Raw genomic sequence first — 27,014 nt, forward strand, 5'->3', positions numbered from 1 at the left:
TTCATCACTATTGAACACTGTTAGTGGTGATTTAACCAAAGATCCAGGCAGGATTCCTGCTATTCTTTGCTAGTCCAGCACCCAAGCACCTGAGCACAGCTCAGCTGAGCAGCACTGAGGGGTGGGAAGGGATTTCTCACGGGATATGGGCACATTTCCTCAAGCTGAAATCTTGAACCACTGCTCCTCTTCCTTCAGAAGTGGTTGGTGCTCACCTTCTGCTCCCATCCACCTTTCCCTGGGCTTTTTATACCCAACACCAACCTCATCTTCCTCCTCCTGGAGCATCCTTCAGCAGCAATGCCCCAGGATCAGCCAGAGAGGAGCTGCTCTGAAGCTGTAACACAAAACTCATCCTCTTCATCCCTCTTCAGGCACGAGACAAATCCTGCTGCATTCACTGATGTGGTGCCCTTTCACTTGTTCTCAAGCACTAATGAAAATGCAGCCAAGAGATTTTACTGTGTTTTTATTATTTCACTGAATAAATGGAATTTAAATACAGAATTAAAAAATCATAAAAAATAAAAGGTATTAAAAGCCATCCTTCAGGAGTGTCTTGCACATCATTGACTGAAAAATTTACACTTTTTGATACAAAGATAGGAAAAAAATTTATAAGCATATCCATCATCTGGAAAGAGCTGTTTTGTTTTATTTATTTTTTTTATATTTCCTTTAATATTTAAACCTGATATTTGTCTCATGAGAATCTCCCATTAACCTTGTTTTTCACAGCACTGATTCACATTGTTTGGTGTTCAAAAAACCCCCCTTATTTGCAGTTCACAGCAGCAGTGATGCAGTCCTGACCCCTCAATACCCACGGACAGAATATTTAATAAACCAGCACATGAGGGGTGGAAAAATGCAGCATTGTGTGATTTGCAGGGTGCAATTCAGCTTGCAAAGGAACTTTGAGCTCACAGTGGTACCTTTGGTACTTCTCGGGTTATCACATCTCTGGCATTTCCTCTTTGCCATCTTTACTCCATCACTGCCACAAGGAATTCCAGAAGGGATGCTGAACAGGTACCTTTGGTTTTTAAAGCCCCAGTTTAAAGCAGCTTGATCTTTCCAGAGACATCCATCACTCACTCAGAATCAGGCTCTTTCAGGCACAAGTTAAGCCCTAGAGAAGAGGCATCTCAAGAATTGTTGACACCTGGGTGAGGGTTGGGAGGTTCTATCACAGGTTCTTAAGAAGAGATCTATGAAGGTGATCCAGCCAGTCAATGCATCTGCATCATCTCAACCAAAAAGAATAGACTCTCTAATAGATGAATAATTCTGAGATATCTGCAGCACTCATAGAGAATTCACAGAAAGCTGGAAAGGATATGGACTGTGGCTCACCTGTTCCTCAAGGATCTTAACCACCAAGAGGATTTAGTCACACAGACAGAATAATCACAGAGTGAAGAACAGAATCTAGGAGATTGAGATAATGAATAAAGAAAGCTACACTTCATTCTGGGGACAAAAAAAAAAAAAGGAGAGGAGGGAAAATTCAGATTGCAATGGAAACAAACTCCTCTAACAAAAGAAATAATACTGGAGATTGTCACTAGTGCAGCTGGGATTTGGCAAATGAAATACTTTGAGTATACACTTGCAGGGCAGCCCTGCTTCTGCCACATGAATAAATATCCAACCATGTTTACAACAAACAGTATTTAGAGAAAGGAGTCCACATTTCCAGACAGTCTGGGTGTTTCACCTCTCACACTCACTGCACTGTGGGGTCCCTCACTTGAGGTATTTCAGCATCACCACAGAGGAAAGCAACACTTCTGCACCCTCCTCCCAGGCATGGTGCTCTTGGAGCTGAGGTTGGGTGATGATGGTGATGATGAGGAGGCAGCAGCAGGGTGTGAGTGTTCTGCTCTGCCCTCACTGTCCAGCCCACAGTGCCCAGGCTGTGCTGGGTGCAGTGGAAATGTGCAGCCAGAGCAGGGGGGGCTCAGCTCAGCTCAGCTCAACCACCTCACACCTCAGGGGAGCTTTGTTGATTTGGAACAAACACATTCACACAGAATCTTCCACAAGGAAGTCCAGTTCACGTGGCCAGGTCAGATTACCAATCTCACATCAGCTTCAGCATGTTTCCTGTGTTGTCTGTTGATATATTGGTTGTCCATCCAAATAAATGCATGTTTGACCCTCACCAGTGGCAATTTGGGTGTGCATTACCAGCATGGGACAGGCACCTTCCTGTCACACTGCATATCTGAAAGGCTGCTGGATTTTCCACACCTTTTTTCAAGGAAAGTTGTTTTCTTGTGTCACATGTATGTATTTAACTGCAGTCATGACATACATGATGTGTTGGTGTCACATCCCATCTGGCCTTTTTGGAAACATCCTTTGTCATTCTTCAAAGAACAGAACACGAGCTTAATAGTGAAGCCCAGGGTCATAAATTCTTCTGGTGAAATGCCACAGGCAACCATGGACCTTACCCAAGGGATGTCCTTGGCACCACTGCAGCGTTTGACTGTCTCTCCTCCAAAAGAAAGAGCAAATGCAGGATACACAAATGCCTTCCACCATATTCAAGATAATCTTTTTCTTCTTCTGTTCCATCTTTGCCTCACAACCACTGCAGCTTTGCTTTCAGGGTTTGTTTTGGGGGATATTTTGTTTAAGAGCAGCCATTCCCCCTGCAAACTCTGCTACACCATGATAATTGCTGTTTGTTTCAGGCCACTGTGCTCTCACTGCCAGCTGCCATGGAAGCAGTTAATAAAGGTGCTTTTCCTTCCAACAAACAAGCAGTGTCTGCTCTGACACTACAACAGCAAAGTCTCTATTTCCACACCTTCCAAAAACTGCAACCAAGTGCTTTGTTTGCTCGTGTTTTCCTTAGAACATCCGAGGACAAGATGGGTTTTGCTTAATTATCCACTCAGCATGGGGGTTGATGTGGTACAAGTCCAAGAGGTAAGTGTCTGGGTCCAGGCAATGTTCACCTGTTAAAACAAGACATTCAGAAAAAACACATTTTTAAATATCCTTAGTCATTTAGCTGTTAGATTTGGTTTTTGTTTGCTTTTGCCTCCACTTAAAAACTAGGATTTGTTCACATTCATTTCCATATTACAACCTTTCAGAAGCATTTCCACAAATCTGAGGAAATGGCTTTGAGATGAAAGAGGGAAGATGCATATTAGATATTAGGAAGAAATTCTTCAGTCTTGGCATGGTAAGGCCATGGCACAGTTGCCCAGTGAATTTTTTAACTACCTCCTCAAAGAAGCTAAGCATAAAAACTGGATATCAGAGTCCTTATTTTCAGCTACCATTTGCACTTACCAATATTGCCTCCCACTTCATACAGGAGCAAGTTTGTGCACTCTGTGGAGTTGTTACTGCAGAAAGAAAATCACACTGAAGGTTAAATCTCTGCAAAGACAGGTTGGGTGGTTTAGTAATATTCCTTCAAAAGGATTGTTTGTGGTTCAGAGGCCAGCAATGATCAGAGGCCATGGGACAGAGACCTTGCTGACCCTCCTGCACGGTGCAGGACACCCAAAATTGGAAAAAAAGAAAACAAGGCAAGATGTTGGTGAGCTGACCCATATCCAGCCAACTTCCCCTCACCCTCCTTGCCTGGACACCTCCTGGGACACAGGAGAGGCACTGCCACATCACCCACTAAATACAGCCTGCAGGAGCTGGGACAGAGGGGGCAGGAGCTCCTCTGCTCCTTTCTTGCGTTAGTTCAGCAATTCAGCACAGGAGCACAGGAGGGAATTGCAGAGTTTATTTTAGGAAATCCCTACATTAACATAAGCACACTGGAATTACTACTCCAGGCAGTGATACAGGTGATGCTTTTCTGCAGGAAGGCTGGAGGGGGTTTTGCCTGTCAGGGTCAATGTTGTTGCCTTCTCCCTTCCCTTCAGCAAGGATTCTGGAGTTCACTTGGTGTCCAGCAGCCCAGAGGGCACCACTGACCTCCTGGCAGTCTGAGCACTGGATGGAATCACTCAGAATAAAATTTGCCTTCCCCATCCAGCACCATTTCCTAAGCTTAGGAGAGAGAACAATCTCTCCCCATGACTCGCTGTGCTTCCATCTCACCTTTACCTCAAGACAGAAAACAGCAGCCAGACCACTCAGTCCTTTTTTCTTTTTTAAGCAGAGAAAAAAGCCATTTACCACTTGAGGAGGTTGACAGTGTTAACAATATTCCAGCCATTCTGGCACAGGTTCTTCTGAAACTGCCTCAAGACATCAGCAACCCTGGTTGCATTGTTCAAGTGCACCTCCAGAGAGTCCTTCAGGAGGAGTGAGGCGTGGACTTTCACAACCTTGGAAGGCTGAACAAGGCAGGCAAAAAGAAAAAAAAGTGCTTAAAGAAAGACTCTTATCAGTCAAAACATTCATTTTCAAAATAAATTGGAGAGTGTGAAGAATTAAACAAGAATTCAGGCTTGTTTCTTACAGTACAGGTTGAATGGAAGCCCCAAGGTGAGCATTGTGAATAAATCATCAAGGTTTTGTGTTGAGGCCACGAGAGGAGCCCTGTGCCTTCCATCAGCGAGTGCTGCTGCTCTCTGCTGTTCAAACACAGCACTGACACAAGCTGGGATGAAAATAGGATTTGTCAGAAGAAATTCTGACAAATTGTTTTGCACAACTGTGAATGACTCTTCTGAAATTCATTTAAATTACTTGGAAAGGAATTTAGAGATCCGGGTTGCAGGCTACTGAATTTCAGAAAGGTCCTTTGCAAAGAAAGAGAACACCAAGTGATGTGCCATTTTCACAAACATTGTAAAGCAAAAAGAAAATTTGGCAATTGCCTGAATTTATGCTTTAAAAAATGAAAATAAGTCTGCTTTTATCACAGCAGACGTATCTGTGCCAACACATGGGACACTCAGAGCCATAAGAATTCTGCTCTTAACGTGGGGAAAAACAAAATTTCTGCTCCTGATCGCTTTCCTGCTTTTAACCAAGTGTTTTGTAGCCTGAAATATATTTAGTGCTCTTGCTGTTGAGATCAGTTTTTGCTACAACCTGGCCAAAAGCATCTGGGAAACTATTCCTCATTATTCTGCTTTTTTTTGTCCCTCTTGCTCTTTTCAAGGGTATCACCCCTTTCATCTTTCTGAGTTCTCAGTTAAACATTTGACACTGCCACACAGGGGTTTGGAGGCCCAAGCTCACCTCTCCCTGGTTCTTTTCCACCTTGTCTTTATCAGCGTGAATCTTCCGCAGCAGATTTTTAATGCGCTTGTCGCAGAACTGGTACCTTCTGCTGTTGCTCTCGTTCAGCTTTCTCACCTGAGCCACCAGAAAAGAGGAGACCTGGGCAGGGGAGAAGGGTGCAAGCAGGAATTAAATCAAGCAGAGATAAGGATGTCATTTAAGAATCTGAGCATCACTTTAGCTCCGTAAATAGACAAGAAAATCTGTGTACCTTTAGGGAGACTTGGAATTCAGCCAGAGGTTTTGCTCACAGCTGTGTAATTCCTCTGAAATTTCCAAGCCTATCCTTTCCCTGTCCCAGTCCTAACAGGACCAAGACACTGCTGCCCCAGACCACCACATTCCTGTGTAACTCACAGTCCAGAGCAGGTCCTGGTAATGGATCATCATGCGCACCACGTCAGCCGCCCCCTCCGCCAGCTGCTTCTCCTTCCCCTCAGGGATCTTGTTTGGCAGCCCCTTGTGCATGAAGAGGTTTGGGGCCATGACTGTGGAAACGTTCCAGAGGTTCATTTTGTTGTTTTTTTCCCTGGCAACCACCTTGCTGAGAAACTCAAGAAGGGCCTGAGAAGAGGGAAAGAGATGTAAGCCATCCATTACTAGTAATGCTCAAAAAATGTATCCTAGTAATGCCATCCAATACTAGTAATGCTCATTACTACTATCATGGCAATGGCTGGAGAGATCATTAATCAGCACTTGTTCTTGCTATAGATCAGCAAATCCCATTTCTCCTGTCAGGAAGTGGAGTGATCAATTTCTAATATTAGGATAGCAACAAATAACCACATCAGGAGGGGTTTATCCAGTATATATGAATCAGGAAAAACAGTTTGTGTGGGAAACAGATGAGTTTTTACTCCTTGGCAGCTGGTAATTTATAAATTCTAGCTGTAAAAGTTTCTGAATGAAAAGATGAACCCCCTCCTTTCTTTTGGTGTCCCCTCAAAGCCATTCCCAGATGTAGAAAACTAAGTCTTTTTGGATTATCTCTTTCACCTCACACCCCCACCAGAGCCATGACAGATCATCTTTGACTGAATTATATATTCCAGTGCTCTAAATGAAGAGTGCAGGGTGCTAAGTCAGCCTTACCTTTAATACCTGGGAGCTGAACTATTCAGGAGGGGAAAATAAAAGGCAGCAACAACCACCACAGCTCTTATAAAGCACAGAGAGGCAGAGGTGGTGACTATTTAAAAGCCATGTAGCTGGGGGTATGGCTTAGTGGTTGCCTAGAAGTGCTGGGAGTATGGTTGGACTCAAAGATTTGAAGAAGGTTTTGGGTTTTTTTCAATCTGAACAATTCTGTGATTCTATGCTTTACCAGCAAAATCAAAAGCAAGCAGTTACCTTCAGAGTGTTTCTGTTGGACTCTGGCAGAATCAAGATCAGGAGGTTTAGAGCTTGCAATCTTTGCTTCAGGTCTGGAATATCTAGGAGAGTAACAACAGGACAGAAGATTCAGGTTTCTGACCCTTCTTTTTGAGCCCAGGAATCCTCCAAGGAATGAGACAATTACTTGTTGAATGGTTGGTCATCTAGAATTTGAGACCTTGTTTCACAGGAGCAACTCAAACTCATACTGTCCTTGAAAGGAGAACCACCCATGTTTTAGAAAACTGATTTCCTTCAGAGTACACAATCAACCAGCAACTCTCATGCCCTTGAAGAGCAGCAAAAGAACCCATAATTCCCCATTTTTTGAACAAAGAACTTGTGCACTCAAGATTAACACATCCAAACTCCTAGTCTGCCCTTCAGGATCTTAAATCTCGAAGGGGAACACACACACAAGAGGTTCAGCTCATCTCTATTAATCCCACTAGTGAACAAAGATATGTGCTTGCAGAACAGCACATTACCTGCAGGCTGTGTGCCCTGGCCACCTCCCACAGCTCAGTCTGTGTGTCACTACTGCTCCATTTGTCCTGACAAATGCAGCAAGCTTGCAGGCTCCAGTGACACAGAACTGAAGCCCCCGGCCCAGCGCTGCTGCAGAAAGGCGAACTCAGCCCAGCACCAGTGACTGCCACCCTCAGCTGTGCCGTGCTCCCATCACCACAGGCTCCCAACACACCTGACAGGGCAGCTTTGCACAGCCCAGACTGGTGCTGGCAGGCAGGGCAGGCACTCACTCTGAACAGCAGCAAAGGCAGGCAGGTACTCTGCAGTCAGCAGCGGGGCCGGCAGCTCGCGGATGAATCTCTTGAGCAGCCCCGACACGTCGTTCTGGTGGACATCATCCCAGCGGAACAGGCCACTGTAGAAGTCCCTTTCCAGCTTCTGCTCCAGGCTCTAGCAGAAAGATGGAATTTACCACATGCTTTAGTGAGCAAATGTGAGAGAAATTTTATGGTTGAGTACTGGGAGGGTGAGACATGGAGGCGAAATGGTGCAGAGAGCCTCAGCACACACTGCAGTGTTTCCCAGCAATGGGTGTTTGTGGTTGTACTGGGGAGGGGATGAGATAAGTCAGGTCATTCAAACACTTGGTTCAGCAAATGCTTCCTAATCACCCCCAACACTTCCAAACAATGCTAAAGGGCTCATACCTTAATCCTGGTCTGGGAGCCAGAAACTCTCAGGATGCCCTCTGTTTCAAGTCCTCTCTTCTCCAGGCAGGACAGCAGCTGTTAGAGGGGGAAACAGCTCTTAGGCACAGAGGATGAGGAGTCAGCCTGTCCTTATCACAGACTCATGACTCTGAGGACCAGAGGTGTGAATGAAACCAGCACAGAACTTACTGCCTGGAGTAGCAGAGGGACCTTGGTGTTGGGCAGCAGCTTTTGGTCATTTTCCAACAGGGTGTTGAGTGGAACTCCAAAGAGTCTTTTCTCTACAACAGAAACAACATTTCCAAGTCTGTCTCAACATTCAGTCTCAGCTCTAATAGAGGTGCAAGGGATAAATCCCCCACTGCAGACTAAGATGGTACTTTTGTAAACACTGATACTGGAGAAAGAGAGTTAAACAGGACAATTGCAGCCAGACATAAAGGTGGTAGTAGGTCTTGATGTCATGATCCACTGACTTCCAGGAGAAATCCAAAGAAAGCACACCTGTCACAAGATTTCTTATCAAAGACCCTCTGTTCTAACATTTGCAACACAACTGATGAGTGTATTAAGAGAAGATGAATGTAAAAAACATAAAAAGCACAAAAAAACCAACTAACCTGTTGTTTTCAGTTTTGCTGCTTTGTTTCTCTTCAGCTCAAAGCCCAGGATATCACAGAGAGCTGTAAGCTCAATGAGGGCCAGTGTAGGGATCTTCTTCATGTCCTGAGCTGACAGATCTCCAATCCTGGTCACTCCTAGTCTGCCCTTTGGGATCTTAAATCTCTAAGGGAAACACACACAAAAGATTCAGCTCAAGTTATCTCTGTTAATCCCACAAATGAACAACTTTTGCTGTAGTCTTATTTTTTTTAATCATAACCAGGCATCTGTTCTTCCTGCTGTGTTCAAGACCAGACATATGCCCAAAACTACTCCTACTCAACCACCAGCTGAATAAATATTTTCCTTTTTCAATATTGCTCTTTAATCATACTGGAGATGCCAATTTTTCTAAGTTAAAGGCAGCCTAATACCCACCCAAATTCTACTTGAATTTTGGAAGCAGCCCAGTTCATTTGCAGAGAGGAGAAAACTTCAGAACTATGAGTAAGAAAGTGCAATTAGTTACTCTCCTCTTTTCAGAGGAAACAACAAGGATGTGTGTCAAAATAGGGAGTTTCAGATAAAAGTGTTATTTCTTTTGATCCTCCTCTACACAATGTCTATCCTTGCCCAATGTTGCAAAGATAACAGCACAGCACACCCCACAATACCACCAAACACAGACCCATTTTATTGTACCACCTTGACAAGCCAAGACTGATAAATTCTAACAAGAAAAATTCCTCCAGTGCTTACTGTTAGGCCATTTCCATCCTTTAACTTCCTGGGTTCAGACAGGAAGGATCCCTTGAGCAGGACAGCTGCTTGCTCTGAGTAAGCAACATCCATGTTGAACACCTCCTCCTTCCCAGGGTTTCGAACTGTGCAGGAATAATCCTGGGTTTCTGCTGCAGAGGAGAAATTGTCTTGAATTTCTGCAAGCCAGGAAAGCAAATGTGCTAAAAATGCGGTTTGAGATAGGTTTGGTGCCACTGCTTTTAAAAATCCTGCAGTAACACATGAAAAGAGTGTCCCCACAACATAGAATGATCAGTAGGGTAAGAGTCTTCCCTGAAAGGGTTGTCAGGCATTGGAACATTGGAACAGGCTGCCAAGGGAAGTGGTAGAGTCACCATCCCTGGAAAAGTTCAAAAATTGTGCAGATGTGGCACCTGGGGACATGGTTTAGTGGTGAACACACTGCTGCTGAGTCAGTGGTTGTACTTGTGATTCTGGAGAACTTTTCCAAGTTTAATGAGTCTGTAATCAGTGTGAAGTCACAACATTATGGTTCAAATTACCAGGTCACTGGTAAGGCAAAACCACAGCCTTAAATTAAAGGACACACCTATGGCTAACCTCTCTTTACACAACTGCTCGTGGCATTTATAAGGTTTCACTGACTTTACTAGACTGATTTTATTTTCATCTTTCAGTTTCTTTATCAAGAACTTACAATGATCAGCTTGAGTGACAATTCTAACAACGCTGGGGCTTGGAAAAGTTTATTAATCCATGGTGTGAATAATCACATAAAGAAACCCACAGCCCAACACAAACAAGTTTCAGATACTGTATATACTTAAATATGTGTGTGGCTTTCCTTCCAGTTTCAGACCTACTTCAGATCCTATTCTGCATTTAAAAACTTCCTCCTTACTTCTCTGGGTGTTTGAAGTCCGTAGATTGTGCCACAGTGGATCTGGGCTGGACTCCTCTTTCTCTGCTGCTGTGTCCTGAAAAATAAGAAAGTTGTTTTAGCCACAACCAAAAGATCAGAACCACAGGAAAACAGCTGAAAAGATGGTGGTTATGAATTCTTTATCAAGTTAAAAAAAAAAAACGATAAAAAAATCTAAATAAACCAACCAATCCTCCCCCCAAAAAAGGCAGCGTTAGTCTTTCTCCAGGATTTCCACCTCTACAAGGTCAGCTTCTCAGAACTGAATTTGGGAAGTGCTCTTGTTTTGTTTAATGGTGATTTAACATGTCACTGGAACAAAGACAACACAAGAGGGCTCCAAACGATGCCAGTGCTCCACAAGGCACTATACAGCAGGAATGTTCCTCCAGCCTGGGAAGGCTGTGCATCTGCAGGTCTTCCAGTAACTCCTCAACACTGCAAGCAACATTTCTCCAGTCTCAATCTCTTGAACTGAAAATGAAGCCAAGACATACCAGGAGCCTGTAGCCACATTTCTCTTCACAGAGAAAAGCAAGGCACAATTCTTCCTAAGAATATTTCTGAGATTCACATTCTCTGAACCTCAGAGAAAGAAAACACAATTCTTAACATTTGCTGTGCCTGTGTTTGTGCAAAAGTAGAATGCAACATGGAGATTGTTTACCCAAAGTCCTGGTGTTTTGTTTCCTTGGCCTGTCAGGGCCAAGTGTGTGTGTGTGTTGGGACTGTCAGGTGACAGTCTCTCTGCTTGCAGAGATTCAGTGCAGTGTGAGCAGTGTGTGTGCAGATGTGTGCAGGGTTGAGTGCTTAGCAGAGTCAGTTTTAGATGTATAGAATATTATAGCATAATAAAATAATTAATTAGCCTTCTGATACCCATGGAGTCAGAGGCATCGTTCTCTCCCGCACCAACGTGGGAGTCACCTTTGATTTGCTATAAGAGCCCTAGACCCAGGAAGCCAAGTCAAGCCCCACTTGCTTGACTTGAAGGGTCAAGAAGTGTAAGAGCCTGAGTGAGAGATTGTTACAGCAATCCAGGGTGGTGGGTGACAGAGCTGTGCCCACAGCTGTCAGCTCCAGCTGCAGGCAGGCCTGGAGACCCTTTGGTTTTGGTTACAGTGCATTATAGACTTTTCTTTGCTGAGCATCTTAATACAGTAGAACCAATCTATACCTTAACTTTTATCTATAGCCTATCATAACTACTATAATTACTATATCCATGTTACTGTTTTCCAATCACTAAAAGTTAGTGCATTACAGTTTAAGCTAGAAGTTGTTTTTCAGTTTTCTTGCAGTGGAAAATTTTGAGGCCTTTTTTCTACCTGCAACATTTGCTGCCTTGTTTGCCTGTGCTATCTTTCTGCTTGGTAAAAACATCTTCTTGTTTGGGGTGGGTTTATCCTTTGCTCTAAGCCATAAAAACCCCCTTCTAACTAATATAACCAAGGAGACAAAGGGTATCCAGTAAGACTGGCTCAGCAATTCTTTTCTTCTACATCAAAATTTGTTCCCATCTCTATTCCTTCTTCATATTCTACATTCAAAAATCTTTCTGCTAAACATACATATCTGTGAGACTTTCTTGTCAAACTTTCATCTGTCCCAACAAAGAAGCTCTTTTAGGAGAGCTTTAGGAGAAGCTTTTAGGAGAAGCTTTTAGAAGTTTTAGGAGAACATCTCCTAAAAGATAGAATAGGGGGGTAGAATATAAGAAAATAAAGATAGTGTAGAAAGTAATCTCACCCCTAAGAGAGCTGCAGCTGGGCCAATTATCAAAGATTAGGAACAGGCCTGACTTTAACAGGCCACAGCTGTGACCAATGAGAAGAAGAGAGAGGAAGGAAGGAAGGAAGGAAGGAAGGAACGAACGAACGAACGAACTGGAGTCAGTGGCTGCTTTGTGAAGAAGAAAGAGTCAGTGCTCTGAGGAGCTGCCCACTAGGAAACACCAAGACGGTACCAAACTTTTGTGATAAGGAGACAGTGGTACGGATCCCCTGTGATAAGATGCCAACACCGACACACCTGGGAGCCGCTGGCAGCGAAGATGTCGCGCACGTCGCGCACGGGGTGCTTGTTCCTCCTGCGGCGCGAGCGCGAGTAGGTGTCCAGCCGGCGCTGCACGGCCGCCGCCTGCGTCCTGGTCAGCGTGGACAGCAGCACCAGGTTGTCCTTGTCCCCCGCCGGCTCCCCGAGCAGCTCGGCCAGCCCCGCGTCCTGCAGCCAGTCTGCCTCGGCCTCTCCCTCTGCCAGGGCACAGGGAGGGGGGGTTTGTTACTCTCCTCTTTTCAGAGGAAACAACAAGGATGCGTGTCAAAATAGGGAGTTTCAGATAAAAGTGTTATTTCTTTTGATCCTCCTCTACACAATGTCTATCCTTGCCCAATGTTGCAAAGATAACAGCACAGCACACCCCACAATACCACCAAACACAGACTCGTTGCCTTGTACCACCTTGACAAGCCAAGACTGATAAATTCTAACAAGAAAAATTCCTCCAGTGCTTACTGTTAGGCCATTTCCATCCTTTAACTTCCTGGATTCAGACAGGAAGGATCCCTTGAGCAGGACAGCTGCTTGCTCTGAGTAGGCAACATATTGAACACCTCCTCTTTCCAGTTCTGGGATTTTTGCAGTGCTTCAGGGGCAGAGAGCAGGAGCCTGGGCTGTTCCCTGGCTGGGATTGTCCCATTGTTCCCAATGGGACATCATGGGAGGGAGCCAGTGCTGTGTTCTGAAGGCCATTCTCAAAATCTCAGCCCTAATCCTAAATGCCCAGCTGGGTATGGGGTGACACCAGAGTTCACACAGCTCTTTGGGCAGGTGTAGCTGCTCACACAGTTCTTATTGCTCGTTCCAGGTGAGGAAAAAGGAGAAGAAAGAACTGTGGAGGCAGAGATACTCCCAGGAGCACAGCTCCCAGAGGAGCTGGGCAGAAGAGGGCACAAATGTGACTCTGGGTGGTATTTAGGCAAGGATTGTGACAGGATATGGGAGTAAAGTCAGGTGGACTTGATAAATCTGCCTTTCCATGGACTGCCTGTGGAAAGGGGAGCTCTGGCAGCAGCACACAGCCACCCCAGGAGGAATGGCAGGGCTTCCCTGGATCCCACCTGATCTTTCAACACCTTTGAGAATGGACAAAATGTCTGTGAGAAGCCACAACACACAAAACTCCATATTTGGCCTTTTTTCCTTTCCCAATGACATGGCTGCTTCTTTTACTTTTTTAAAAAATCTATACGCATGCCTAGGTATAAACTTTTTTTTTTTTTAATATCAGATATTTTTAATATATTTTTAATATCAGATTCTGATCTGGTAAGTTCAAATGTATTTTACTTACTATACTTGCTGAACTACTTGCGTGCATCATCTGTACTCTTTAATTTTTTAAGTGGATTGGTATCCATACACTCAGCTAAAGCAAAAACGTTATCTTTACTCTGTGCATTCATTTTATACCTGGGCCTATTCAAAATATCACCAAAATTAAAGACAATTCCAGTTCCAGAAGGAAGTGTGAGAAGCCTGGAGACAGTACAGCACCATTACTCAAACAAGCTCAGTTCCACTTCATTCTTCAATACATGTAAAGTTACACTTCAAACACAGAAGACTTTTTTTTTTTTCTTATGGGATACACTCATAAGGAAGTGCAAGTGAGAAGTGCCCTGAGCAAGGCAGCTACTTGAAATTCAAAGATGAAAGAAACAATTTAGCAGGTGACTTCAACTTCAACACAGCAAACACCACAAAGCCTTTATCTTTTCAATTCCATCTACCACATTCATTCACTGCAGGCAGCTCCAGTACAGCCCTACCAAAGGTTATACTGGGAAAAAGAAAAATCACAACTGAACTGATTGGCACAGAGCAGCTCATTCCCACTCTTCCTGTCCTATGCAAACTTCCACCTCCTCAGCTACCACAGCAGCTCAGGCCAAGTTTTATTATTGCTGCATCAATAAAAAGCAGCCATAAAGCTCTCTTGAGAGATTAAATAATTTCATTTTTCTGGAGAAACCTCATGTTGATGCAGCTTGCAAACACATGTTGTGACACAATTAAAACTCAGTCTTCAGAGTGTGGTCTTTGTGATTTCTGGTGTCATAATGAAACAGAACTTTTTTTCATCATCACACCACAATAACTAGAGCTGAACTTGAAGTCAAGTATTTCCCTAAGTGAATCTTCTAGCAAATTGTCTGATTTTACTCCATGGCCCTAAGTTTTGGTCTTTTCCCGTGGCTGGTTCACAGAAGTTTGCAGGTAACAGCATCCCCTGGGCACAGCCAGTGGTGGTCCCACTCACAGCCCCTCACCAAACACTTGCTTGTTCTGCATCCATGGTTTCCCAGCAGAACAACACACAAAAAGCTTCTGGTTTATTTTGCCTTTAGGAACTAGAGGAAGTGAAGTGTATTGCTTGCAAATATTGAAAATAGCCAATTCCAGTCATAACAGGAAACTGATCTTGCACACAATCCCACAGAGCAGCCCCTCCATCGGACATCCGTGTGAGCCTGCTGCCCCATCTGGTGCCAAAGCACCAGATTGTAATTCCTCTAGTTGCTATTTTGGCCCAGTTATGTTTGCCAGTAACACAAAAGGAAACCAGCAAAATGGGTTATTTCTGGGGAGAAGGGAAAATTTGGAGAGAAACAGGTCAGAGCAGAGAGATCCACAGAAGATGAGCTGCAGGTTTAAGCCTGGAGAGCTGCTAAGATTTGCCTTGTGAGTTCCAGGCAAGCAGCATCTCAGGAGGGCAAGATTAGGAATGATTTTGCAAACTAAAGAACACCAGTTCCACAAATTTACTTGAAACATAACCTAGTCAAAAATAGCATTCATAATAAAGTATTCACTTCCCAAATATTTAAAGGACAGCTAGAGCATCCTACATTTTCAGACTAAACATTAAACACAACTTCCTATCTAATTTTTGAAGGTGAAGAATTCCCCTTTGCAGGCAGTTCTCAGCCACAGTTACATGCTGTAAGGTCACAAACAGCTATTTTAGTGCCTGTGTCCTCAGCTGGCTGTGCTGTCAGGCCCTGCACAGAGCTGGGCAAACAGTGACAGCAAGGACAGCACAAAGCTGCATTTCAGGAAAAGCTGTTTCCTGCTCCCACCAACTGCTAGCAAGGCCTCGAGTTCCCCCAGCACCTTTCAGCTGCCCCAGGCCTGCAGTTACACACTGGCCTTCCACTGCCACCAGCAGCTCCCCAGGACACCCCTCCTCACCCAGGGCTTGCACAGGAGTGTTCCCAGCTGGGTCAGCATGTTTGCAGGGCCTTATCTCCACAGCCTGCCCTGTCCCTGTGTTATCACCAGCCATCTCCCAGGCTGAGCCAGGCTGTCTCCAGACAGAGCTGCCCATCTCTCAGTTCCCCAGATTTATGCAAAAAGTGAAGGTGCCTCTGGCTCTGAGGTGTCCCACAGCCTCTGTGCTCTGAGCAGGAGCTGCAGAGATGTCAAAGCCAAAGGCTGCACCCTGCACACCATCCAAAGCTTCCCCACTCCCAGCACAGCGTTTATTTGCCTAAGCTCCTTCAGAGAAGGCATCAGGAGCCCAAGCCTGCCCCACCTCCTTCCCCAGGCTGCTGGGAAGGCTTTGCTACTTGGAGCATCATTTCAAGCCTGTCTGGTTTCAATGGCCAATTAAGCACTCAGCTCCTGCCTGCTAGATTAATCTACAGCATTAAAAGACATTTCCTCATATCCCTGCTTGTACACAGTAATCAAATTGCCTCCAGCATATCAGTCTTTAGGATATCCCAGACAGTCTTTCATCTCATGGGATGGTCTCTTTTCCAGTCTGCTTCCTGGTGCACTCATTTTCTGAATACCTTTGCATCTCTTCCACTTCTAAAAATCAAACTTGTTTCCTTTATAAAAAGGGACATTACAGCAGAACTTCATGTTTACCATGTCCTGCCAGTGATGGCAGATAGGGACAATGATATTCCCACCCTGCTCTCCAGAGCCTCTCTATGTCCCCATGAGAGCAATTGGCCCTTCCCAAGCCCAGCAGCACACTGGGACTGTCACACAAGCATTTCCCCAGGACACAGATCATCCTCAGTACCAGGCAGCACAGCAGCTGTGCAGGCTGCAAACCTGTGTTCAAGGAGCTGCCAACCACCTCAATTTCTTCAAAATGGACCCAGAAAGGTGTGATCCCCACCTGTGGGATCTCTGGGTGTTTATCAGCACTTATCAGCCCTCCAGCACCCCAGGGTGTTGAGCTTCCCATGGGACTGCTCATCAGGAGCTGCAGTGGCAGGACAAGGAGTAATGGGTTCACACTGAAAGAGGGGAATGTAGTGTTGGATATTAGGAAGAAATCCTTCCCTGGCAGGGTGGGCAGGCCCTGGCCCAGGGTGCCCAGAGCAGCTGGGGCTGCCCCTGGATCCCTGGCAGTGCCCAAGGCCAGGCTGGACTGGGCTTGGAGCAGCCTGGGACAGTGGAAGGTGTCCATGGCAGGGGTGGTATTGATGGGCTTTAAAGTCCCTTCCAACCCAAACCATTCTGTGATTCTATAGAAGGAAAACATATCCCAAATGTTTTGGAATAACTGGCCCAGGTTCCAATTATTCCAAGCACTGGATAACATCAGTGCTCCAGAAAGTGCATTAGAAACAACCCATACACATTTCTGCCAAAGAAAGAAAAAAAGGATATGCAGGAAAAACCTTGTGTGGATGGATTCAAGGCTTTCTGGATGTTTATTGTGGTTTTTGGAATAGAGAATTAGAGAGGGAACAGTCAGCCTTCCACAGAAGCAGCTCCCACAAAAGCCACTATGATGAATCTCAGAACCATGCACACCAACAGCCCCAGCTCTCACAGAGTGTTTACCATACACCACCTGAGCTGGCCTGAGCCCCCCTTGGTGGGGCTGCTTGAAAAACCTGGAGCCTTGAACATGTTCCTGGGACTGAGCTTTGGAGTCTGCTTTGCTCCAGAAGCCGAAACCAGGCCAGGCCAACCCTCTCCTTCTGCAGGGCATCATCCACCACCCAATTAAAATAATATCTCTATCCCTGATTGACTGATAATATTCTAACCATACTCCAACATGCTTCTGAGTCGTTCAGGTGCATAAGCAAATCTTCTGTTTCAGATGTTCACATTCCTCTCCTCACTCCCAACATTTTTGGCAACCTACCCTCCTGTGTTTTGACATCTGCAAGGCTGCATTCCTCCTGCTCGGCTTCAGCGCTCTGTTTAATGTTCTCCACTTCCAGCCAAAAACTGTCCATTGACAAGTTGTCCAAAGCCTCTCCCCTGGAATTCGTGCTCTCTGACACAGGGGATGCCACAGCACTCTTTGGAGGAAGCTGGTTCATTTTCCAAGGGCAATGTCTGCTGCTGAGAGAGGAAGAGATAAGGGGAGAGAGATTAAGCTCCACATATTGCACACGGCATTTGTGTCCAGCCTCCACTGATTAATGACTGCAGCAAAGCCAAACAGAGGTAACTGCTGAACTTCCTTTGCTTGGTGTTTAGCAATACAGACAAGGCTGGGACTAAATCCCCCAGAGAATGGGGAAAACTGCTGTCCAAACATGTGAGAGGACACGGATCAACAGAGTGTTTTCAGTGCTGTCCCTCCTGTGACCTCCAACACACCACCTACCACCCCACACTCACTGCAAGACCTCCCTGCAAGTTTGCACAGACACCCTCTGCATTCACAGCCACCCAGGATGCTCCAAGCTCAGTGCATGTGTGCTCCAGGACCTGGCACAGAGAGGAGCCTGGCAGCTCCCACCACAGCAGCCCAAACTCAGCAGGTTTGTGCTCCCTGTGCAAAAACCAGCACAGCTCCATCCCCTGCACTTCAGCTCACACAACAAACAGCTCACAGGGCTGAGGCCCCCTTTTCCTGCCTAGACCAGATTTTTCAGCTGTGAAACAACATGAGGTGTCCTGGGAAAGCCAAGCATATGGAATTTTCTTACCACCCTGCTGATTCATTCATGCACAGCTGAAGTCCCAGACTGGCCTCATTCAGCTTTCAGCCCTGGTGCTCTGAGCTTCTCATCACTTCATAAAACAGTACCTCTCCTAAAATGAGCTATAATTGTCTTCAAAGAGTTCCAAGCTATTTAAACCCTGCTATTTTTCAAAGACTTACCAAAAAATGGGGTAAGTGGAACATACTTATGAGAACACCTCAATGGTTCCACTGATGAATATAAAAATTAAAGAGGTGAAACACTAACTGTGGGTGGTTCAAGAAACACACATGAACAGCCACCACTACCAAACACAGGCCAAAATTCCTTTATAGTTTCATTAAAAAAAAAAATCAAGTCTAAGTCTTACACCTTGAAAACCATGACAACTAAACACCCACAAAATGCTATTTAGCCTCCTAGCTCTAAGAGCCAAAAGTTAAAGATGGCAAAATATCTGGAAAGTTTTAGCCCCTTTCATTCCAGAAAGCCATTATTAGCAGTTCTGGCACTAACTTGCTTCAGTTGAGGAGCACTTCAAATTTTAAAAAGCTAATTTGAAGATCTAATAACTGAGACAAACTTTGTAGGACACTCTTCACTTGTGTTTACACACATGCGTGCACATCACACTCACACCTCACTCTAACACACAGAGGCAGCCCCTCTCTTCTGGAGGTCAGAACCACAGCAAAAGCATCACTCCAGAGACACCTGGAGACAGCCACAGTGTTTAGAACAAGAACTGAAGGGGTTTGCTTTTTTGTTTGACAGGAAGACAAAAGTGAAAGACTGACTTGAGCTATTCTGCCACCCAGCAGGCAAGAACAGAGGCAATCTGCTTTCCTGTTTCTGGATACCCAAATAACATTCAAGATACCAATTTATACCCTGGTGGAGCACTTAAATAGTCAATTCAAAACTTTTTCTTTACCTGTACAGTTCGTGTCCAACTCTCAGTTCCACTGCACCTACTAACTCAATTTATTTTCTCTCTTTTCAACCTTTTACTTCTATCTTTACCCATTAAGAGTTAAAAAGTTATATTGCATCCTCACCTTCACTCTTCATCTTTAGTACTCCTCTCCATTTTCTCACATTTGCTGACAATTATCTCATAAGATTAGATTTAAACAAAGACACCTTGCTAGCATCAAAAATGACTCTTCAACACCTTGCTAGGATTCTATTATGAACCAGTCAACAGAACTCATCACTTGAAACATGAAACTTAGTGGAAGGAGGAATTCAGATTATTTTGAGGGAGTTGGTTTTGGCCATATGAGGAACACTGGAAGACAAACTTGCACTGAAGAAGTCTCCCAGTGCCCAACACTCAGGAACCACCTTACAAGCTCTCCTAATTGCTCTACTGCAGGCTTGCAGCAGGCACAAAACAACTCTTCTTGACTTAAGTTACTGTCCTATATTCCCATGGCATCTAGGTTATACAGATTAAAGCATCTCCAAAACGCACCTTTCCTTTGTGTTCAGCCTGGTTTGGAGCTGGCTCAAAACACCCCAGAAATCTCCAGGGAACAACACAAAACAGAAATGAGGTTTGCAGCTCCAGCAGAACCTGCCCCAGACCTGACCAGCAGCTTGCACCCAGCAGTGTGCTCTGTGACAAGCCTGTGTCACCCAGGGCTGTGACAATTCCTTCCCCACGCCTGCCTGGAAAAAACAACACCATTTTAAGCCAACATGAATAAAATCTTCAGCTCTTTCCAAAGGGTGGCTCTTGACTTAGATCTTCTGCATGACTGACCCAGACACCAGGCTCTGAAGGCCAGTTTCATCCCAGGAGATGTTACTCCAAGGGGAGCATTATTTATGTGAGGCACTAGGGCATATTCCTGGGGCACACCTGAGAAGGGTCACAATAAAGCCCTCACAGCCCAGGTTTCAGGCTATGCCCTTGCCAGCAGCTGGTTTTGGTCTACCTTCAGTCCATATCTCAGAGTTCTGGTGCAAGGACAGAGTTTTGCCAAACAGGGAACTGCTGCACCCCATCCCACCCTGACTGTGCTCCTCACCATCCACAGTTCCCTGGTTTCCTTCCACAGCTGGAAACACAGATGTTCTCGGACTGCTTGCACCAAAAGCCCACCAGTCACACAATAAACCTACCCTAAGAAGCCACAGCTGAGCTATCTGTGTGTCAAACAAAAGCCATCCTAACTTTTCCCCCTCAACTGGCCCATTTACTGCTGCACTAGATTTGCTTTCAGAAAATTGCAGGATGCTGATATCACACAGCAGCTCTGCAGAGAGGCAGCAGGACCCAGAGCCCAGCTCTACCAGCGTTAAACTAGAGCTGTTGCTCCTGTCCCACAGGAAAACAAAAATCAGACCTTCACACTTAGAAAATGCTTTATTTTCTGATCTAAATTCCTTTTTTTTTCCTTGAACTCAGTGCACAGTGCTTTGCAGATCCAGCTGCCCAGGTGGAAGGCTAATTTTAGACTCAGTGCACCTAAAAGATTGTTCTTCCTCATTGCATACCCGAGTCAACTGGAGGGCAGCCTGTGACGTTCCAGCACAGCAACAGCTGAGATTGAAAGCAGAGATTGTTAGCTTCAAATGTTAATGGCTCAGTGCAACTGGGCAAAGAGGAGGTGGAATAATCAAGTCCACTCCATTGCACCTGTCAACGTAGCAAAAAGCATCAGATTATGAAGCTTTAAAAATTAACCCAACAAAAAAGGAGACTGGCAGAAAGATCTTGTTGAGGACAGCCATACAGGAAGGGCTCTGTGGAAAGACTGAGCATCTTAATTCAAATTTCTCCTCTTGTTAAGAGCACAGCCAGTTTTAACAAGGCTCCAGATTCACCTGGCACCTTCAGCCTAAGCCTGACTTCACAGCATTAGCAGCACAGCTGTGAGGAATTAGGCTGGCACAGAGCTTACAGTTTATTTTGTTCCCTCTCCATGTGCCCTCCACGAGGATCCCTGGGAGCTCTGCATGCCTGGCTCAGTGCTGGGGGCTCACTGACCCTGGGCTGCAAAACGCAGCCCCAGAGGAGTTTTTGATCTGTTCCTAGATACTGTCAACACACTGCAAATATGTTGCAAACACTCATGTAATTCTTCACCCTCTTGAATACCAAAATACAATAAACACTGTTGCTATGTTCACTCCAGGCTTGAATCACTCCCATGAGAGAGTTTCTCAAAGGACCCGGAGCTGCCTGGGCTTCTTTTCTGCTTGCTCAACATCCCTCCCTCATTGAAATACCTCTCTAGCAGATGAATAAATAAAAAGGTTTCCTCTCAAGCATTTCAAACAGACCAGGAGGCAACAAGTGGAAGCCAAGAAAATGAAATTCCCTTAAGTTTCTGCTTCCAGAAAACTAAGGTGAGAAAAAGGCAACAAGAACAGAATTTAGGCAGACAAGGCAGTCCTGCCACACAAGCAGCACCCAGTCTTTAAAGACATTTCCAAAGATCTGGAGCAAGCACAAAGGCACACATGGAACAAAGAAACAGAAAGTCTGAATGAGCCTCAAGAGCAGCTTTGCAGTAGCACACCAAGTCACAGCATCATTCACAACAACCCAGACCATGAGCATGGAACACGAGCATCTTGCAAGAAAAGAAAAAAGAAAAAGAGAGATTAGTCTATCAACTGGTTGCAGTATTTTGACAGATAAAGACCCTTAGTGAGAGAACAAAATTGTATTAATGTCAGACCATGCACATCCTACCTGCTTTCAATTTACTTCAAGAATGAAAACAACTCACGGGCACAAAAGCAAAAACTTGAAACAAACAACCAAAAAGTCCATGCAGGTTCTCCTCACATTCTTCCAGTTTCTTACCCTAAGCATGCAGTTTAAACCTAAATAATGAAATGTTTTTAATTAAATGTTTTTAAATGTACTTAATTCTGAAGAGATTAAAGTCACCTAAAGATCAGCAGTTCATAGCATACTCAGTTTTCTTGTTTAAAATCATGTAGTGGGATAAAGGCACCCAGGAATAACAGACAGGAGTATTCAAAAAACTGAGAAAATCCTGAAGCAGTAACTCATACATATACTTTTTTTTTTCCATAGATGTTTTCAATAGCTGTAACTATTTTTCTTATTGGAGGTTTAAACTTCAGTTTATCAAAGTTATCAATGCAAATATAAAAACAGGATCCTGTATGGAAGAAGTCAGTCTACTCATTATCAAAATCTTACATGAAATACACATGATCACTATTTCATTGAGACACACAGAGCTACACAAAAACCACAGAGAGCAATTTTATGCAGGAAATGCCTCATGAACAAAAATTCCACAACTTTTCTACTAAAGGTCTGAACCAGAAGAAAGCCCTGCTGCAAATCTTTAATGCCTGGCTTAGTAACTCTCAAAATACCCCAAATTTTGTACATGAACACCACTACCAATTCCTCCCTTCTCCCCACAACAATATGCAGAGAAGACCTCCTAAGGCTTACTCTTGAGGTAAAATGGAAAGCACATAGCTGGTTCAGGTGCCTCAGCCCAGGCCATAAAAGCAAAGAGAGGCTAATTATCAAATTACTGCAGTGGCAGTGAACAGTAACTTACCCAACAGACTCCCACCATGCTTTCCTTTCCCTGCCTTAACCAAAGCAGCTAGAGCCAGAATTAAAGCAATTTTAGCTTTAGCAGTCTGCTACTGCTGACTTGCCTCTGCATATCTCTGGCCAGAGATTTGCTCACATGTTTAATAGTTTCACTGAGTATCCCCTGTGAGAAGTCACAGTGCCTTTAGCCCAGGCTGTTTTGTCCAGCACTGCTGCCAACCCCCACTTCTGTCCCCATTAAGGCATTTTTTGTCAAGGACTTTGCCCACGTGGGATGGCACAGTTGAAGGTCTGTCTCTACAGCACCAGGGAGAATAGTTAAGATGGCAGTGCCACAATTTGCTAATAAGATTACAGCTTGTTTTCAGTAACACAGCAATCAGCTCATCAAGATCTGCCATTATGCAAGCAGCTCGGGGAGCAGCGTCATTTCAGGTTGTTTTGAAGAAGCCTGTTCTGCAAGTGATAAAGAGGACATGCCAGATCCTGCTCTGTGTGTGCAGCAATTCCCAAAGCTGCAGCTTTGCCCCAGTGCAGCAGTGAGGAAGAGCAGCCTCACCTCCTGTCCTGGCATTCTCAGTGAGAGCAGAAAAAGCAAGCGGCAAACCTTTGCCCAGGGCTGTGTAGAGTAAAAGATGTGAATCCTGAGGCTTGTGTGTATCCCACTGCTTCAGACTGGCACCTGCAGTGTTTTCTGTGCTGCACAGACTCCAGAGGGTGGTGGAGCACTGGTGCAGAGAGGCTGTGGATGTTCCATCCTGGAAGTGTTTAAGGCGAGGTTGGACGGGGCTTGGAGAAACCTGATCTGATCTTGGGCATCCCTTCCCATGGATCAGTTTGGAACTTTTTGATCTTTAGGTCCCTTCCAACCCAAACCATTCTATGATTCTGTTACCTCCACCACAGCTTTGGATCTCAACTAAAGCACAGGTTGTAACTTTCCTGACAATAAGGGTCTCTATCAAAGTATTTAAGGGCAAAGAAATTCCATCTCTACTTTCTTGTCTCAGGCCTTCATCTGGAATTGATTTGTCTCTTCTCCATGTAGTAAGGGGCAAAATAAGCAAGCTAAGGAATAGGGAAAGTTGCCTTTAATTACAGATCTGCCTTGAGGCATCTCTGACTGAAACTCAGAGCAAAACAAGAACAGGATTGATAACCCCACGCAGATACAGCCAAATTAAAAATATTCAAAGCCATGTTTAGCTTACACTATTAGCTGTGTGTCTGTCCCACCATACCAGGCCTTGTTTTGGCCTCAGAAGACACAACCCATCCTCCCTGTGCATGGCTTTGTGTTTGACTGTAAGGTCACAGTGGACCAGCCTGTTGTTCACTTTCCCTGCATTAGCAGGGTAAGCCAAACAGGAAAGGGCTTTCATCCAAAGGGAAATCCTGCTGGGAGAAAGGGGTACCTGGCCAAAACAAATCTTCAGTAGTACTGGGATCCTTAATGTGATTGTGAATTGATGAAGCTGATCTACAGGATGATTAGATGTCAATCTTTAATTAAAAGGTGGCATTCCTAACCCCATTTCCATCTCCACTGAATCCATGTCCACTTAAACACACCAGCAGCTTTGTCCATGTCCCTGTCCACAAGGACCTGCTCTGCCATTCCAATTCCACCTATCAGTATGGCACCAGGATCCCAAACCCCTCAGTGCAGCTGGCATGGGGCTACAAACCCCACAGCCCCATAGCTCCCACATCTTGCCCTCACCCACTCCCCTCTCCCATGCAGAAGCTGCCCCAGGCTGAGCCTGTGCACAGGAGTGCCACGAGGAGAGCAGCAGGCAGGGAATCACTGCCCTTTGGCAGGGAACCACTGCCCTTTGGCAGGGAACCACTGCCCTGTGGTGCCTTTGCTGTCACAGCCCCGAGCACTCTCTGCCAGGGATCTGCTGAGGCCAATGAGTCAGTACCTCCCAGCTACTGCACACATCCTCAAAACACGCTCCCGTTACACCAGCTGAGGCACCTTGCCTTTACTGCCATCTCTGATGGGACTTCAGTGAGATGCTCAGCCTGTGCACACCTCAGACACTCAGCTGAGGGACCAAGGGCTGAGGGACCCCTTGGCTTCCAGAGAAAAGGTGCCAGCTGTTTGAATCCACTATGGAAAGGCTCTGAACTTATTTCCTGTGTGATCATTCATTGCCTTTTACTGAAGGAGGTTCACACTCAAACACTTGTCCTACAGCTTCTCAACTTGGAGTAAATCAGGGTGATAGAACTCATCCTTATCTCTTCTTCTAGCCCACTCTACCAGCTGTAGCTGCATTAGAGCACAGAATGAGTAACTGCAAGTTGTTGCTCAGCTGCATGAGAACAGCTCAGAGATGTTGGAGAGGCCACAAGAGTGACGTGCTGAGCAGCACAGGGGAAGGAGGGGTGGAGAGGTGTGCTGGAATCCAGCTATGCTTCACTCACGAGAGCTTCAGGGATGCAGGAAGACAGGGAGGAGTCATCAACTCCTCGCTTGGATTTCTCAGGGCAGAGTTATTACACATAACACAAAGTGCTTGGCTTACCCTGCCATGAAAAGCCCTTGGCTGGGATTTATAACCAATTCTGTTACTGGAGTGTCACCAGCCAGCCCAGGGCCACCAGCCCTGCCCGTGAGCAGCCCCAGGTCCCATAAGCTTTGAGAGGAAGAGGAGGAGGGAGGCAGACCTGGCTCAGCAGTGGCTTTTGCTCCATGGCAGCACCACCAGCCCCTTGCAAACCAGCAGGGATCTTACTGGGAACTCAATGAGCACGTCAGAGTTGCTGACCAAAAATAAGCCCTGATTACAGTCAACTAATTAGAAGCAGGCTGGCATATCCTTGCCCTATTGGACAGGTAAGTTTTAGGTCAATCCTGGGCAAGAGGCTTAGCTACACATAAACACACAGACACCTCGCCTGTGGTGAGTCCTGAGTGAGCAGGTGGGAAGTGCCTCTTGGCTGGGGTTCAATGTTTGGGGCAAAGTTGGTGAGCAAGTTTGAGATTCCTGCTGCAGCACCTCCTCAGAGCTGACCACAGAGGTGTTCTGGCAGCAGCACAGGCACTGGAACTCAACTAACTCGTTTGGCAAAAGCCTTAAGTCTTTAACAAATATTTTGATTTTTATCAAAGAAAGCCTGCAACACTGAAGGTTTCAATCTCGTTCTCTTCCACGTGGGTAATTTTAAAGTAATTTACCATATCATTTCTGTGTCTGTCCCCCTACAATTATTATTAATTTTTTTATTTCACAACTCAGATTTTGCCTGGGGTCTTCTAAAGAGTTCCTGCCTTGCTTTGAACACATAGTGTCATCAAATTGGACTGGAAAAAATGACAACTAAGACAGATACATGAAAATGTGAGCTGTGATTAGAAGTAAAATCACTGCCAGCACATTCACCCAAAATCAACAGATTCTGACCACTACAGCAAGGAAACATTCTAAAACTCAATGCAAACTTCTCAACTGATGCAAATACACCATAGTTGAATTCTCAACTCATATAACATCCAGTAAACGCACAAGCAGAACAGTGTTTGTCAAGCAGAGCAGTTCAAATTTCAGTTCTATTCTCCACTAATTGCATGATAAATCAGCAGTTCTTACATTCCTATAGATGCACAAACCCCTGAAGAGCTGGCAGACCCCAAGGCAGGTTACAGTGGGTCACAGGGCAGCATTTCAGCCCCTCGGGTCCCACTTCCCCAGCTTGCTGCACTCACCCCAGAGTGAGCACAGAGAAAAGAACTGGGATTTTCGTAGGCTTAGCATGAGGAAGAAGAAAGGGAATTTCCACAGGTTTCATTTCATGATCAGGGCACTCAAAGCACTATTTTAAGAACACACAATAGCCTGCTCACCTCTAGAAACTCACCTTGCTTCCCCCCACCCCATCCCAGGTGCCCCGCCTTAGGGAGCAGAGCAGCCGGGACCACCCCGTGCACCAGGGGACACTCGGTACCTGCTGAGCAGCTGGGCACAGCTGGCTGCCCGCACAGGTGCCAGCACCCCCCTGGCCATCCTGGAGCCACACGTGCCGCGCTTGTCCATGTCCAGGAGGGTGGCGGTCAGTCCATCCGCGCTGAGCACACGCTGAGGTGACAGTGGAGCATCCTCTCCTCCCTGCCTGTGTCCCCCCGCCCCGGCAGGAGTGACAGTAAATCCAGCCGAGCCCTTAAGCAGCGCTGCCCGAGGCGGAGCAACCCACGCTGGGGCACGGGGGACAGCCCACAGGCAGCACCAGAGAGCAGAAAATAGCAGCGAGCTGTTCCCGAGGCTGGGCTGCAGCCTGGGCTTGCTAAACATTAACGTGAGCCTCAGCCCACGCGAAAAAGGAACTCCCAAACGCAGCCTGGGAGGAGGAGTCAAGTCTGTCTCTGTTCTCTTCAAGTCTACAATGCTCCTTTGCATTGTACTTGA

At 45.5% G+C, this 27,014-nt stretch overlaps 1 protein-coding gene across 1 annotated transcript; it reads right to left on the reverse strand.

Annotated features, from left to right (window-relative positions):
• Positions 1–452: 452 nt before the first annotated feature.
• On the reverse strand, positions 453–26,900 carry ARHGAP40 (Rho GTPase activating protein 40). The gene is given in 20 exon segments (XM_054516654.1): positions 453–2,972; positions 3,316–3,371; positions 4,165–4,325; positions 5,179–5,319; positions 5,578–5,784; positions 6,574–6,656; positions 7,359–7,518; positions 7,776–7,853; positions 7,968–8,059; positions 8,399–8,564; positions 9,141–9,292; positions 10,045–10,120; positions 12,097–12,317; positions 17,246–17,448; positions 19,516–19,585; positions 19,588–19,659; positions 22,354–22,365; positions 22,432–22,447; positions 26,557–26,771; positions 26,774–26,900. Coding segments are annotated over 20 exon segments (2,415 nt in total). The 3' UTR covers positions 453–2,865.
• Positions 26,901–27,014: the final 114 nt, after the last annotated feature.

This window comes from Molothrus ater, chromosome 17, assembly GCF_012460135.2.
Source record: "Molothrus ater isolate BHLD 08-10-18 breed brown headed cowbird chromosome 17, BPBGC_Mater_1.1, whole genome shotgun sequence".
Classification (NCBI taxonomy): Eukaryota; Metazoa; Chordata; class Aves; order Passeriformes; family Icteridae; genus Molothrus; species Molothrus ater.